General features: G+C 46.0%; 1 protein-coding gene across 5 annotated transcripts in view; it reads left to right on the forward strand.

Moving 5' to 3' along the window:
- CSNK1G1 (casein kinase 1 gamma 1) overlaps window positions 1-16,802 on the forward strand; it is a 108,491-nt gene that overhangs the window by 77,576 nt on the left and 14,113 nt on the right. For all 5 annotated transcript variants that reach the window (XM_033070641.2, XM_033070645.2, XM_033070643.2 and 2 more), the window contains exons 6-11: window positions 167-318; window positions 5,989-6,223; window positions 8,544-8,629; window positions 10,599-10,683; window positions 12,309-12,457; window positions 14,004-14,108. In XM_033070641.2, the coding sequence (XP_032926532.1) occupies window positions 167-318; window positions 5,989-6,223; window positions 8,544-8,629; window positions 10,599-10,683; window positions 12,309-12,457; window positions 14,004-14,108 (812 nt within the window). The remainder of the gene's footprint in view (window positions 1-166; window positions 319-5,988; window positions 6,224-8,543; window positions 8,630-10,598; window positions 10,684-12,308; window positions 12,458-14,003; window positions 14,109-16,802) is intronic.

The raw sequence follows: 16,802 nt of genomic DNA on the forward strand, positions 1-16,802 counted from the left end.
TTGATTCAGTCAGAGTTTGTGCTGGAACTTATTTCCTTACTGGGCAGGATCAGCTAGAATACTCAAGAAGTGACAATAAAACTGCCTTACGAAAGATGTACACACAGGGAGAGGGGAATTAACTTTGTCCCGTTGACTGATCCCAGTTCTTTTCCAATTCTTCCAGCTGAAGGGCTCCCCCAGGTGTATTACTTCGGACCATGTGGAAAGTACAATGCCATGGTATTGGAGCTGCTTGGGCCGAGCTTGGAAGATCTGTTTGACCTCTGTGACAGGACGTTCACTCTGAAGACAGTGTTAATGATCGCCATTCAACTGGTGAGTGATGGGCAGGGCCCTGCCCTGGGGTCTCCTTGGGTGTCCATCCATCCTAGTGTCAGCACAGTGTGAGGTTCAGGGCTGAGAGAATCTTCTTCCATCATCTGGGTGGTTTGAGTTGGAAGGAACATTCAAAGATCTGATCCCACCCTCTCTGCCAGGGGCAGGGACATCTTCCACTAGACCAGGATGCTCCAAGCTCCATAGAACCTGGCCTTGAACATTTCTAGGCATGGGGCAGCCACAGCTTCTCTGGGAAACCTGTGCCAGGGCCTCGCCAGCCTCACACTCTTCCCAATACCCCATCTTACCCTGTGTTCTGGCTGCAGGAAGCACTTTCTCCTTGTCCAGTCCCTCAAGTCCCTTGTCCAAGGTCCCTCTCCATCTTTCTTATAAAAGAAAACTTCTCAGGGATGAGGACTCCTGCCTAGGAAGGGAAGGTCAAATTATGCTTATGAGAAACTGGCTTCCTGCACAGCAGAACCAGTGAAGCTGGATTCCTATGGACTTGTGTCCCACATCCCCTACACGCCCCTGCCCCATTACCTGCCCCAGCTCCCTGTTTGGGATCTCAGGATCATCTCATTTCTCACCCACTTCACGGGACACACAGAGCACAGTACCCTCCCATGCTCCTACCAGTTCTACTGGTTTGGTGCTACTGGGCTGCCCATAGAATGAAACCTCACGGGGCAATGGGAGCTGAGTCCTCCTTAGCCAAAATACCAGCATTTGAGGGCTCTGCCTTGGTCAAATTTGGTCCAAAATTTGGTCAATCAAATGGGTTTAAATTCCTGACACTGGAAATATAATAGGTCTATGGGCAATGTCACAGAGCCTTTAATCTACCTGAAAAGGAAAGAGAGTCAAACTGGAAGGGATCCAGGCTTGGATTTGGGCTTGTGTTAAAAGTGGACAGCATGAAAGCTGAACACACTAAATGTGCTGCAGAAACTTTCACAAGTCAGTGGGCCCAGCCAGTCAGTTTGGCTTTTTTTGTTTTCAAACTGGTTTGCAGATTCCCAAGTATCTAAATATCTGCAGATATCCAGATCTTGGACAGCCAGATATCCAAGATACTTGCTTGGATAACCAGACCTTGGGATCACCCAGATACTCCACAGCAGAGTTGGGGTTGTATATTCACATTAATAGCTCTGTGGATAGAAGCATGGTAGGGAAGAGGAGATGTAAGGGAATGCAATCCTTCCCAGATAAACTGAAGTTTGACACAGCAGAATCTTAAATGGAAAACTGAGAGCAGAACTGCAGAAGTTTGAACAGCACCTGCTTAATACTGAGGCCTCCCACAGCAAAGCAGTAAAGTTTTCTTGGTTTTGAGTGTTTCTTTATCAATGGAAAACAAATTTACAGTATTGGTTTTGATTAAATCAAGTGGCAACAGCTGGCAAAGCCTCAGATACGGCTTGTGTGACGTTTGGAGGGAAATTATAAAGATGTACATTCATTCCCAAGGGACTTCTGGGGAAATCAAGATTGTCACAGCCATGGCTGCTACCTTTTGCCAAGTCCCGGGCCTGCAGCTCAGCTCTGGGCTTGGATGTTCTTCACTGGCATCATCTGTTGATCTTGTGGCAACTCACTGGGGTACTGGTGCCAGTTGGAAAACACATGCTGAGGCTGATGCAGGGATACAGCAAAAGCAGTAAGAAATGGAGGAGCAGATGTTCTCTCAAAGGATCAGGTGCTCCTTTGGCCATGGGGAGATGTTGTAGGCCTTCTCAGTCTCCACAGGGAGGTTGTGTGAGTTGCCAGCTTGGAGTGTGCACATTTAAGGAGACAGATTCAGCATCTTCAGGTGTGCCCCATCACCTGGCCCTGGGAGAAGTGTTTTCCAAAGGGGCTGGTACTTACTGCTCAAATGAAATTAAATCTCTTTGCTCCAGCCACAAAACTTTAGGGAAAATTGTCTTTCTCCCACACGAAATGATTGCAGTCGATGTGTCACACTCCAGTGTGTGACACATCAGAAAGGAAAGCTGGACTCTCAAACTCCTTGGATTCACATTCATGAATTGCATGTTGTTATTGCTTCTGACCGGCCAAGTCTGCTTAAGCTGCTGTAATTCTAACCATGGACATTTGTCCCCTGATCTTTCTCCTCATACTTATGATGATCCCCATATCTGTAGGAGCATCCAGTCCTGTGGTCAATTTTTAATCAGAGACATCCTGGAAAGATATTTCTCAATACGTATTTCTGCTTGACTGGTGTGAATGAGCTTGACAGGTTGCAGCATCTCAGGACTGGGGTGGATCCTTTACAGATGTTAGAAGAAAAAGGAGTTTCTCTAGGAAAAACAAGGGCAGTGTCGCTTAAGAAGTGCCACATGGGATTACAGGAGAATTCAAACATAGTTTTGCATCAGGAAGGCTCTCCTGGCTGAGGGCAAGAGAGTGACAGTGAGTCTGGATGACAGTGAGTCTTCAAGAAAGACAGCCTGTTTGGGAATTGTTCAGACTCGAACTGCTTTCTCCATACTCCACATGCAGCTGAAAACATCCAGTAAATCAGATCCAGTGGGTGAAGCTCCTGAACAAAACCAAGCATGGCAATTAAAATATGGTCACTATGTCAGTACCTACAGCCTATAAATTGGGGGAGATTATTTTTTTTTAATTCAGGATTCTGTTTTTCACTCTTGCCCAGTCCAACCTTTATGATGCTCACTGACAGCTTACAACAAACTCCGTTGTGCCACCAGGCACTGGAAAAATACTCTGGATGTGATCTGGACCAAGATGTAGCAAGACGTTTTTCTACCAGTGACCATCAAAATTGCCCTTGATCAAGATTAATTTGATTCTCTGCTGATCTGATGTATATTTAAGTGGGTGATGTGGGGAAGAAGGGTTCAAATTTATCAGGAAGGTCTAGAGATGGAATTGCTGTCAAGATCAGCCCCTTAAGAGTTACCTTTGTGGGAGAAGAGGGTTTGTTACACTTGCTGCCTTGGCAGGAGGAAGGCAAATGAAAGCATGGGTTTCTTTGGCACCTGCTAAATGTCACAATATCCTCTCATTTCTCCACTGCAACACAGGGATCCTGCTTTGTGCCAAGGGATTCTCCCCCCTCCTAAGGGTTTCTCTGACATCTGAAATAGAGGTTTATGGCTCCAAGGATGGACTCAGCTCTCCGTGGCCATGGAAATCCCTCTGTAATTCACAGTCTTCCATCTACCCTCGTGCTCCCATGCTTGCTGTTTTTCCAGTGTTAGAGAAATTGCAAGTTAGTCCCAGTTCCTGGAGTGGTTTCTCTGCCCCTAAAAGAATGAATTCAGAGTGTTTGAGCCTGTAGTTCAAACCCAAAGAAGTAGGCACTGCACCTCTGCATCCAGCACATGTCTGGAGTGGGAACTCCACTTCCCCCCTCGTTCAGCCGTGTGATGGGTTTGATGCTGAGGCTGTGCTCGTGTGTGTGCTCAGGCAGAGTCTGGAAGGGAGATGCAACCCAGACACTCCACATCACAGCAGCCACAAGCAGGGAGAGTGTCTTGTCAGGGTGAATAAAGCATGGAAGCTACTCCAAGAAGCATCTCTTTTACTCAGGGAGCATCTTTAGCTGCCATGGTTGAGCAAAGCTCTCCAGCATGAAGCATCCAGGCAGACGGAAGTAAAGAAGGAATATGAAAGACCCTACAACAGCTGTGTGTGTATGGTGGAAGCAAAAAAGGCAGGTGGGAGGAAAAAAGGCAGGAAAACAAATGCTGCGTATTTTACCCTCGAGTGCTGCTGGAGCATATTCCCTCATCTGACACCTCAGCTATCCAGGTTGTTGTCCAGCCTGCTGCAACTCACTGAGAATTTTTAAAGAAGAAAAAAATGGATCCTTTTCAGGTTCTCTAATTGCTGTTGGGATTTCAACAACTGAGCTGCTCTGGTAGCAGGAACAAATCAAATGAGCCAGTCAGGCTCCTCTTGGAAGCTTGTTATGTGTAGAGAGGCAAGGAAACTCTTTGTTCCACTTTCAAGGGTTGCATCTTCATTTGAATTGCCTCCCAACACGGCTTTTTGTCTCACAAGCTGCTGCTGTGTCCTGTAGGTGATTCAAAGTGTGAAGAATGACTGAAGAGCATCTGCTCTGCTCTGCACCAGCCTGTAATTGATTGGAAATAATGGCTGTTACCCGTGAAACCCATTTTCTCGGCACATTGGAATCAATCACTGCATCAAGGGGAGGGAGCGGTAGCACGTGCTGTTCCCTTCTTTGAAGAGTCTTTGAGCAAATTCTCTTTTTTAAGCCTGATTCACCTGCAGCCAGTTTTTTTCTGTCTGCTGCCCTCCCTGTACATCTGTTTATTTTATAAGGAGGGCTGCCCCTCCTGCCTGCTACTTTTTTTCTGAGAGGTGGAAATGCAACAGATTTTCCTTTAAAATAGGGTGCATGGTAAGGGTCTGGGAGTGTGATGGAGGATCACGTGCATGTGGACTTTTAAAACCAAGATCTGTACAGAGGAAGAGTGGTCTCAGTTTGCCAGCTGGGAATGTGTCTGGATTCGATGAGAAATGAAGGAGCAGTCAGGGTCTGCCAGCCCAACAGAGTGAGCAGGGGTTTGGAAGGGCTGACAGGGAATCCCTGCTGCTTGGCTGGGGGAGAGCTGGCTCAGTGACCCAGAAAATCTAGCCTGCAGTGCTTTCCCACTAGGATCCACCCAGTGGGGGTGACCAGCTGGTGGCCCTCACCCTGGATGTCCCCCGGCATTCTGGCACTGTGTTGTCCCTCGAAACGGTGTGGCAGTGACCTCTGGGGACTGAGGCTTGTTAGTGTAAAACTGGGAGCTGGTGGAGCTTTGCAGAGGTTTCGTAGCATTGCTGGCCCATAAATATCTGTGTCAATCACAGCAGCCTTTCCAAAGAAGCATCTTGTTTAAACCCACTGTACTTCTGGTATGCAGGGCAGCTGCAACCAGGACAGCCACAAATGGGGGCTCATGTGTGTTCATTTGAAGCATAAAGGCAATTAAAGGTAATAAATGAAATGAAATTGAGATTGCCAGTTGGAATCATCTCCTACATTCAGGACCCAAAGGAGAACTGCTTGACAGCCTGTTCAGACATCACCTACAATATGTTTGGTTTCAAAAGCAATTTTAATGATGAACTTCTGGATAAGGTGTGTCGTTAGAGGCATTCCATCACCTCAGAAGTGGGGTTCCTGCCCTTTCACCTTCCCGTTCAAACTTCCAGAAAAATGTTAGTCAAAAGCTGAAAAATATTCCAGCAATTTCTAGTTGACAGCAATGAAGTTAATTATTATTTCAGTCAGCTTTGAAGATTGTAAAGTTTCTGCCTGCCCAAAAATCCCCCTCCATGAAGAATCTGGCATGTCTAAGACAGCATATGGGTCAAGGGAGGAAGGTGATATGACACAGCAACAGGGGAAGGTGGAGGGCAAGGGAAGAGCTCTTGGTAACTGGCTTAGTATGTTTAAAATCAGTACAAAAAGGCTGCTGCAGCTCCCCGTGGCATCCTGCCAAGAGCTGCATCCCAGTGGTAACGCCTCAGGAACAGCCTTTGCCATTTCCGTGGGAATAAAGCAGGGAGCACAGCATGACAGCCTTGGAAAGGAGGGGATGACAAATTCCTCTTCCAGCTCTGCTGGGAGCCACAGCTCTGCTCACAAGTAACATTTCCCTGGTCGTTTTGCAGATCTCTCGGATGGAGTATGTGCATTCCAAGAACCTCATCTACCGGGACGTCAAGCCGGAGAACTTCCTCATTGGGCGGCAGGGCAATAAGAAGGAGCACGTCATTCACATCATAGACTTTGGATTGGCCAAGGAGTACATTGACCCAGAAACCAAAAAACACATTCCCTACAGGGAGCACAAGAGTCTCACTGGAACAGCGAGATACATGTCCATCAACACACACCTTGGCAAAGGTTTGTCTGCACGGGGGGAGTACAGAGTGTCCTTCAGGCTGGAAAAGCTCTCTAAGGTCATTGAGTCCAACCATTGACCAGCACTGCCATGTTCACCACTAAACCATGTCCCCAAGTGCCACATTCACACACCTTTTGAACACTTCCAGGCATGGTGACTCCACCACTGCCTTGGGCAGCCTGTTCAATGCTTGACAGCCTTTCAGTGGATTATTTTCTCTAATATCCAACCTAAACCCTCCCTGGTGGTGCTTGAGGCTGTTTCCTCTTGTCCTGTCCTTTATTCCCTGCGAGCAGAGCCCACTTTCCCCCTCCTCTTGACTGCCCCCTCCTCTCAGGAAGTTGTGGAGAGCCAGAAGGTCTCCCATGAGCTTCCTTTCCTCCAGGCTAAGCCTTCCCAGTTCCTTCAGCTGCTCCTGGTGCTCTAGCTCCTTCCCTGGCTCCAGTGCTCTACTCCCTTCCCTGGACACATTCCAGCTTGCCATTTGAATCCTGTAGACCTCCCATATCATCTTGTCTCAGTTCTCTTGCACCCTTGAAACTATTTGTGAACCTCCCAAAGCTGTTTACAGTTGTGTGGCTCTTTTTTTCTCCCCTCTTTTGAGGAATTGAGCCAGCTGAAATGTTGGAAGCCTCATAATTACAGTTTTTATTAAGAACTAAATGACTGGGAGCAGCCCTGCACTGATAAAAGACAAGCAGGCAGGCGATGATTGCTGCACTGGATGATAGACAAATAGATTTTTATAGCACAGCACTGTCCCAATGCCTTCCAGTTCCAGGTGGTAGAGTTGGATGTTCTCTGACCTAGTAATTGGTTGGAGAAAATGAATTATTTAAATAATTATAAACCTGGCTTTCATCTTCTCTCCTTGCTGCTTTCTTTCCTACCAGAAGGTTACATTTGTGTGGCTGAAAGGCAAAAAAAAACCTTACTAGATGTTTATATTCTCTTAAATCCATAGAAGCAGTGAGATAATGGAATATTCTCTAGGAGGCCTCCTAGCATGTTTGCTCCCACTTGGAGAGCTCACTCTTTTTGGGGAGTAAGGAGGGATGAGCCTAGCTTCTAATTTTGGAAAGTGAAGAGTCAGGCAGGGAGGGAGGAATGGGAGGGCACAGTGGGGACCTGCTGGTGCAGGCAGTGTGGAGGGAAGATACGTTTATGTTGGAAGTGCACCATGTGCTTTCCTTAGGACCCATTTCCCACAGGATTTCAACTCCCACCATGGCTCATGCGGGGAAGGGTCCAAATCAGTTCTGGGGTTTTATTTGACGGGGCTGTCCCTGCCCAGAGAGGCTGTGAGGAGCTGATGCTTCACTGGTGAGACCAGCCCAGGTGGAATCAATCCTTTCACATTTCAAACTCAGGAATCTGCAGCTTTTCTGAGAGAAAAGTGCACTCAACTATCTTCCTGGAAGTCCCATCTGCATTAAATTACCCGAGACATCCTCTTTTTTTCCCCCTTTTTATCAGGATAACTGCAGGAACTGTCATTTCAGTTCCTTTCTCCTGAGTGTTCCCACTCCCAACATCTCCTGCAAGTGAAGTGGCTGCAGTGTTGTGGGCTGGATCTGCTCTGGATCATGTTGTGATCCAGTGCTGGATCATGTGGAGCATGTTGTTTGGAGCAGGTGGGGTTCAGAGGAGGAGAGGTTGCACCAAAATGAGTCCACGAGCTCAGTGAATCCAAGAATGCACCTCAGCCCAGCCCAGTGCTGCCTCCTCATCTGTTGTTCTCTTCTATCCTCCCCTGGGGTTTTGGATGCATTTTGACAGCTTGGTTTTGGATATTTTTCCTTTGGCTCTGTGCCCCTTTTCCCTCCCTTCATTTATAATTATAACATCTGCATGGCAGCAGCAGCAAGTGTTCCACGGCGCTGGAAGGAGCTATTTTTGATTTGCTCTGATGAGCAGCAGAGGCAATTGGGAAAGGGTTGGCACTGTGCAAGGGTAGATCCCTGCAGCTGGTTGTGAGTATCCCATTCCCATTTAGTCCAGAGGAAATGATCCAGCACCACATGGCACCAGTGACACTGAGAAAAATTGGGGCACTGCTTTATTCCTCTGCAGTTAAGAGTTGTCTGTTCTACCTCAGGTTGGATGTGTGTTGTGCAGTTCCCATGTTATCTCATGGCTTCTGGCTGATTTTACACATTTTCTGGCTTTCTGTAACAGCCTCTGGTATTGCACAAGATCTGAGCCGCAGACAGTGAGTGAATGTCCCTGTGGTGCCTTTATCTCAGATACAGGTGTGGCTACTGCTGAGATCTCACAGCCCTTTTTGCTTCTGCAGCAATAATTTGTCATCTCTTTTAGAGCAAAGTCGTCGAGATGACTTGGAAGCCCTTGGCCATATGTTCATGTATTTCCTCCGAGGCAGCCTGCCCTGGCAAGGACTGAAGGTAGGTTTGAGCTTTAGGTTTTGTCCTTTAAAACTTTGGCTAGTCTCTACCCAAACGAGAATCCACTGGGGAATCGTTGGCAAAATCCAGTCAGAAACACTGTCCTCTCCGTTTTGTCCTTGAAGCCTAACACTGAGGCATTAAGTTTACCTGCAGGGAAGATTTTAAGGTAGAAATACATTAGCTGGCACTTCAAGATGCCAAAATGGTACAATTTTGGAGAGAAGCTTGAACAGAGAGACAGGGACAGCAGTGAGAGAGCTGTGATTGGAAGCTGCCCCGAACTGGAGCGTGACTGGGACACAGTGATTGTTTATGAAATTCCAGTTAAGGCAACACAATCCCCCAGCTGCATCTGTGATCCGTGTTTATAATGGGAGCAGTTTGATGGGTTTAGATGCACAGATGGACTTCAGCTTGAAAAACTGGTTTTCTGGCACAAGTGTTTGGCTTGGCTTCCCTCCAGAGACACTGGACACTCAGTGCTGGGGAGTTTATGAGATGCTGTGTACAATGTGGAGAGCTTCAAGTAATTGAGTTGCCAACTGCCACCAACATCCATCAGCTGAGCTAACAAGGAGTAAGTCATTTGCTGGCTCCAGGGCTGTTGGAAGCTGCATCTTCACTTCTCTATCACCTCCCTAATGATTAAGCTGCTGCATTCAGCTTTGGAGTTTGAAGGGAGTGAAGGGTCTGATCAGGTTAGGTTTATCAGGCAAGACAAGAGCTCCTGTTGGAAAAAGGAGCTTTGGATTTGGGAGCTGCTCAGCAGAGCTCTGCAGTGGTCAGTGGGTATAGACCCAGCTGGGTTAATAGACCTTGTTTAGTTGTTTTTCACCACCTATCCAGTTAGCTCAGCCTCATCGGGCACATGCCAGAAATGTTGGCAACAGCTCATAAAAGCAAAGAAGGCTTTTTCAAGCATGAAAGGGATTGTGAAAGAAATCTCTCTGGTTTTATGTCCTCACCTCTCTGTAAGTGTGTTATTCTAGTATGTATTTTCTTTCAGTATTAGTTGAACTTATCTGCTGTAAATTAATCCTATATAATATATATAATAATTCCAAGTTTATACAAGGTTCTACAAAAGTTCCTCAGTCCAGTGCTGAACTTGATAAGAATTAGTTGACTCCTTTTTGAGGTCCAGGGCAAACACTGACTCTCTGGCTGGATTTAGAATGTGGCATGTTTGCCCTTCTAGGTTTCCTTGGCTTACACTTTTAGTCTGCACTGTCAGGGCTGTATCTGCAGAGAGTGTTTACAGTGCTAATTATGCTGCTGCCAGGTCTAATTGACATATTTTGAAATGGAGGCAAGAAACCCCACTTTCAGGGTGACAGCTAGTGTTCTCTGCCTCAGTTTGATTTAGGTGGGAAATCCAACTGCAAATGGTTTAATTTCCTTGTTGACCAGATACTAAACCAGTGCTGAGTGATGGATGGTTTGGGGGTGAAAGGAAAGGCTGTGTGAGAGCAGCCTGGGATCTGGGAGGAGTGTGACTGATGTAGAGTTACTATCAATGTAGTAATATCCTGCTGCACAGAGGAATACTCAAATTGCTGTGTGATGGGTCTGTTTTGCAGTTTTTTGGTGAAGGCAGCTCGATGGCCCTAAGCTTGGGGAGGTCCTGATGTGCCATCACAGTTCATGCACCTTTATTTCCTTTTCCCATGAAACCTTCCCTGCACAGTCCTCAGGACTGGGCTGTGAGAAATGAGCCTTATAAGACACTAATACGGGTCATACCTTTCTTGAGCAAAGATGTTTTGAACATCCTCGGATCTTCCCTCCCAATAGTCTGTGAAATATTCCTACTGGTGTTGCCTAGGATGCAGTTCAGTTTCAAGTAACATCTCCTGATGTCACCTAGAATGGGCATTAAATATCTTGTTTTTCTTCCCATACAGCATGTCCTTTCTCACATGGTTGAACTCTTTCTCCACAACTGTTTTGTCTTTGTGCGCTGCAGGCTGACACCTTAAAAGAGAGATATCAGAAGATTGGGGACACAAAGAGAAACACTCCAGTTGAAGTTCTCTGTGAGAACTTTCCAGGTAAAGCCTTGATGGGATCGTGTGAGTGCAGCTGGAGGTGGCCATACCTTGTCAAATAGGATGGGCCTGCACTCCTCTGTCAGAAAGTACTGAATGACATGTATCCATCATGTTCCTTAAGCCGGCAAACAACTGGAGCTGCTGCTATAAATTAGCAGGGTCTGAGGTCTTAAAATGAACAAAACTCATCAAGAAGGTTGGACAGTGCTCAAGGGCCTTGTATGCCTGCTTTACTTCTTAGCTTCCTTCTCAAAGGGCTCCTCATTATTTTCCCTCTCCCAAATGACCATGTTGGAACTACTGAGTTAATTCTTTTCCAAATGGAAGGTTTTACAGATGCTGCAGGTGTAAGTGGTCAGCTTGGAAAATGGGATGGTGTGTCTGTCCATTAATTCCACCTTCTGGGAGCAGTTTTAAGGGGAGTATTACTAAAGTGTGCTTCTAGCCAAGCCCAACATCTGATCTGCAGTTAAACAGACCTTGGAGCTGGGAGAGCAGGATACAGAGTTAGCACCTTCCCCAGGGTCCCCTGGCCACAGAGTGAGCTTGGGAGGTTTTGTGGGGGGTTTCTGAAGTCCTGACACCAGGGAGAGCACCCACAATTAATCCCATTCCTGTAGGAGCTGTTGTGCCACATGGCTCTTTCCCAGCATGAGGAGCAGCAAGCCTGGAATGAGATCATTGTTCACTCAAGTCACTGTAATTCCCCAGATGTCTCATTCCAAAAACCACCCATTTTCAAGCAGAACAGCTTCAGGTTGGCTGTTCTCATTTTTTTACCAGTACTCCTCCTCACAGCTCCTTCAGGTCTGGGCTGATGGGAGATGAGAGAACTGAGTTTTGTCCCTCCCTCCCCTGAAACCAGTTGTTATCCACCTTCCAGAGGTACTTAAAAGAGAGAATTCTTTTTCTCCTTTTTTTCCCCCTCTTTTTTCCCCTCTTTTACCTCCATGGAAGCCACAAGCCACAGAGTTAAGCATCAATAAGCAGTTCTTATTGATAATTCTTATCAGCTGAAGGCAAGGTGATGAGCCAAAGGAGAGCTGGGAAGAGGCAGGACGTGAGTTCCTAGGGCTCAATATTCTGTGCATGCAAAGTGCAACCCAGATGGAGGAAAGCAATTAGCTTAACACCAAACCCTGGTCTGTAAATTTACCATCTTCAGGTAAATTAACCTTGGAGCCTCCCCCTCTTAGTATAGCTTTAAATATTCAGGCTCTGCCAATGTCATGATGGGACACCTTCCACTATTCCAGGATGTTCCAAGCCCCATCCAACCTGGCCTTGGACACTGCAGGGTTGGGGCAGCCACAGCTTCTCTGGGCACAACATTCTAAATGCCTGTGAGCAGCCTGTTGTCAGGTTCAGTGAACTTATTTCTCACTCTGGTTTTTTCATACCAATATATAGAATAAATCAAGGAGTGGATGGATCAAATTTCAGCAGTGGAGGGACTTCCATCTTTTCTTGAGAAGTATTTGGATTGTTTTCCATTGAGGACTGTTCCTAAAAACCATGACTTGTAGGAGAAAAGCCACAGGCAGCGCTGGCAGCCCAGATATTGGTTTCTAACAACTCAGGAAGATTCAGGATAAAAGCTGCTGCTTTTTCCCCTTTTCTGGCAGAGGAGATGGCCACGTACCTCCGCTATGTGCGGCGATTAGACTTCTTTGAGAGACCAGACTATGATTACCTGCGGACCATCTTCACGGAGCTGTTCGAAAAGAAAGGCTACACCTTTGACTACGCCTACGACTGGGTTGGCAGGCCAATTGTGAGTTGTCCCTGCAAAGTCCTATTCCTTGCCTTCCAGGTGCTGCTTCCCCACCATTGCCTTTTTGATCCCAATAATTCAAATTAATGCCAGTGAGTTTAGTATCAAATCTTTCAATTCTCAACACAGTGAGATGTCCTAACGTCCTGTCAGGGGGTTTTTGTAGTGCCTCAAAATTTTCCTGAGGGACAGACATTTACCTCTCTGGACATACAAGCCTCATTTTCCCATTTGTGACAATGAAAATGATGAGACTGAATTCCCTCTAGTCTAGCACAGGATTGGAGACCTATCTAAAATCCATCTTAAAGCAAGAAAATCATAGAAACCCCCTATAATGGTCATGTTCCCATCTAAAAGGCACAGGAGATCTAGGCAGGGTTCTGATGGATGTTCAGTGAATAGTAAGATCCCAGAATGGTTTGGGTTGGAAGGGATCATAAAATTCACTTTGTTCCAACCGTCTGCCATGGGCAGGGACACGTTCCAGTATCCCAGGTTGCTCCAAGCCCTGTCCAGCCTGGCCTTGTCCAGGAGTGGGGCAACCTTGCCAGAGCCTCACCATTGTCACAGGGAGGAATTTCTCCAAAATATCTAATCTAAACTTGCTCTCCTGAACTCAGAGTATCTTGGAGGACACTCAGAGGCTGAACCAGCTCTGTGCAGTAAATGCAAGGAAATGTGGGAGAAACCAGCCTCCATTTAGCAGTTCCATGACTCCATGTGGACCATGACCCTGAATTTGTTGCATCATTTTTATCACCAAAACCCAGTTAAACTCAGGAAGACGTTGGCCAAAGGATGGGGAAATACAGTAGAAGAATCTAAAGCTTTTTGTTTTGGATCATTCTGCTCACGACCCATCCCTAAGACCAGTAATGTCATCTGTAAATGAATTGTCAGTGGTGCCAGATCAAATGCCATCAGTGCTAAACTTGGTACTACTGCCAGTGCTTTATTGTCCCAACTATATTTCGCATTCCCAATGCTTACTGTGCTCAACAGAGTTCCTAAGAAATCATTTCCTTTGTGAATCAAGATTTTATCTTCATTTTTCTTTAATTACAAAGGCAGTTGATAAAAAGAGCACCTCGTAAGACAAGCATGCAATTTCTGACAACCACACTGGTTGCCATGGAGATCTCGATGTTGGGAGCAGAGATTATGACTTTGGTGAGAAGAGAGCAGATGAAGCTTTAATTTTTACATGTCCTGTTTCTATGCAAGCATGATTTTTACAAGTGGTGAGACAATGGGATGAGAAAAACAAGTCTGTGTATTTTCTGTGTGAGACACATTAGGTGTGATCTGACATTGTGACAGGCACATAACTGTATCTTCTTAATTAATTTTTATACAAGACATTTGGTGCTGGTGTCTACCATCAAATTCCATGTCTGTAAATCACAGGAATTTTATAGCCCTGACTGTAATTCTGCTTGGCTCCTTTGGGCCATATTTTGATGTTTTTCTGCTTCCTACTGGCTCAACAAGGTAGGTTTGTGCATGTGAGAGTCTTCCCTCTAACTGACACCTTGTTTTCCAGCCTACTCCCGTGGGATCTGTCCATGTAGATTCTGGGACCTCTGCAGTGACAAGAGACAGCCACATCCACCGGGATCGACCATCACAACAGGCCCTTCGCAATCAGGTGCATTGCTTAGCTCCTCTCCCCACTCCTCTGGCACTGGAGAAGCACAAGCCACATGGCATTATAGATGTCTGGGGCTGATTCTTGGTCATACCAAGGACAATTTGTGCTTAATTTAGAGATGGTGGTATAAGGAGAATTTTGTCAAAGCAGCAGATTGTTGAAATAAGGTATCAACCAGTGGAATTCATTGGTATCGTGAGCCAACCGGAGTCCAGTTTGGAATGGGGTTGTTTTTCTGTAGTTTGTGGGTAAACAGGTTAAAGTTGATCCTCCAACCTGGTTAGAATCCCTGACTACCACATTTTTGAGGTGCTTTTACTCTTAGCACACAGATCATGGAGCAGACTGAGAGCTGTGCTGATGGCAGCCTGTTCCCAGGTGCCCTCTGCCCACGGAGTGTGCGGCTATTACAAGGATGTGTGTCCCAAGAACATCCATATGATGGATGAACATCCTTTTCAGAGTGTCCAGTTCACAGTCTGAGTGTTGCAGAGCACAAAGGACAGGCAGGGCAGAACCCTAAGGAAGGCTTCACAGTCTGAATGAACTGCCACAGGGAAATTGAATTTCCCTTTTTTTTCCTTTCTCGTTGTACTGTTTGGCTGGTGTGGAGAGTTTGGATTTTCTGTGTTAATAAAAATCTCAGATTTTCAGTAGGTCTCCAGCTGCAGCTCCCAGCCAGAGCTGTTGCTGCTTTTATTCCCAGGGAGTGGTTCCAGGCTTATTCTGCTTCCCCAAACTCCATGTTCTACCCAGTTCCTCGAGCTAGGGTTTGTGGATACAGAACCAAGCATGGGGTGTAACAGCCTGTCTGGGCTCAGCCTTCCTGGGCTCTGAGGGGTCACACAGCTAACATAGGGTAGGATACATCCCAATCCATCAGCTACAGTCAAGATGACCCCTCCTTGGGTAGTGTTGCTGTAGGAAGCTGAATTGTTTGCAGCACATATGTGTGGTGATTAGTGTGGGCTGGTGTATGAGCCCTGATACTGTCATCTGCACTAATAAATTCCCTGATGGATGCAGTAACCCCCTGGTTTTGGGGGGATTGTTCAGCCAGTCTCCTCTTGCCCACCCTGGCCACAGACCCTCACATTGTGTGTGTGTATGTGTGAGGCAACATGTTTCCTTGACAGCACAGTGACACCTGGCTTCGTTTTCAGGCATTTTAGTTCACAAAGGCCCAAAGAAATCCCAAAATATGCAGGCAGCCTGCAGGCCTTGTTCTTCTGAGCTGCACAGATAGTCCAGTTCTGGATTGCACAACAGCTTTTGTCATATTTTCACTTAAACATTACTTAGGGTGATGAATTATTTAATATAACATGGGAGAAATCAGGTTCTTCTCACCAAAACGCAAACAGCTCTCTTCTGAGGGATGTTCTTTAAAGTATTGAGCAAAGCATTTTTCTAAAGGAAAAAGGAAAGAGGGAAAAAAAAAAGTCTCAAGAAGTAAATTAGAGGTTTGGGTCTCCAGATTTAATGGCCTAATTTTTGTTCTTGGATGTAATAACTGCAGATTCTCTCTTAGAGTACTTGACTCCTAGTAAAGAGCTAATCTCCTCTTTGCTAAACTCCCCCAGACTTTGCCTCTGGAAAGTGAAGGGTTTTAATCAAAGATGAGTGAGCTCTTCCCCCTCTGTCTTTAATCTTGCCATGTGATTTGGAAGGTGGTAGGAGGGTGGTGAGTATTAATGGGAACTTGATGCTCCCAAGCTGTATCAGGGAACATTTTGGTTGGATACCAGGAAAAGGCTCTTCCCTCACAGGGTGGTTGGGCACTGAGCAGGCTCCACAGGGAATGGTCATGGCCCAAGACTGCCAGAGCTCCAGGAGTGTTTGGACAATGCTCTCAGGCACAGGATGGGTTTGCTGGGGTGTCTGTGCAGGGCCACGACTTGGACTGATAGTCCTTGTGGGTCCCTTCCAGCTCAGAATATTCTATTCTATTCTATTCTATTCTATTCTATTCTATTCTATTCTATTCTATTCTATTCTATTCTATTCTATTCTAGTCTATTCTATTCTATTCTAGTCTATTCTAGTCTATTCTAATTTCACAGCATCACTTCCTCAGTGTCATTCCTTAGGTTGTGTTGAGCTCAGCTCAAGCCAACTTCAGACCTAGTTTTTCATGTACTTGGCTGTAGAGCTAAAAGAGAAAAATCTGGCTCTTGTGGCTACTGGAGTCTTTCCTGGAAATTGGTTCCAGGCTCTCAGGCAGGAGCCTGCTTCTCCCAGAATTGATGTACCTTCATTCCCTGGGCTAATCAAGTCACCTGATGCCGTGGAAGAGTAGCACTCAATATATGCTTTCCACTAGCTCATAAAACCTGCATTTAAATTCTCCAGTTGTTCCTAATCTTGTGAATTACAGCTATTAAAAAATTATTCCAAGGCAGATGCTTCTTCTTTGGATTTCACCAATGACAAGAGGTGTGAGCAGCATCTCAGGCTGATGGAAAGAACATGTAGTGAGAATATTTGATAAATTAGATGATCTTAAGGTCCCTTCCAACCACCTCTAGAGAAATAGCACTTGGTTTTGGTGCCTGCTTGGAAGAGCACCCCCATGGGTTTCTCTGGGAGGCAGGCAGAGCAAGTGGATGTTTCATGGAGGCTTCTCTTTTAATTCTCCTAATTTTTGCATGTGCTCCTGCTGTAGCAGAATGACAATTTACTAGTGGTTGT

This window comes from Catharus ustulatus, chromosome 12 (assembly GCF_009819885.2).
Source record: "Catharus ustulatus isolate bCatUst1 chromosome 12, bCatUst1.pri.v2, whole genome shotgun sequence".
Lineage (NCBI taxonomy): Eukaryota > Metazoa > Chordata > Aves > Passeriformes > Turdidae > Catharus > Catharus ustulatus.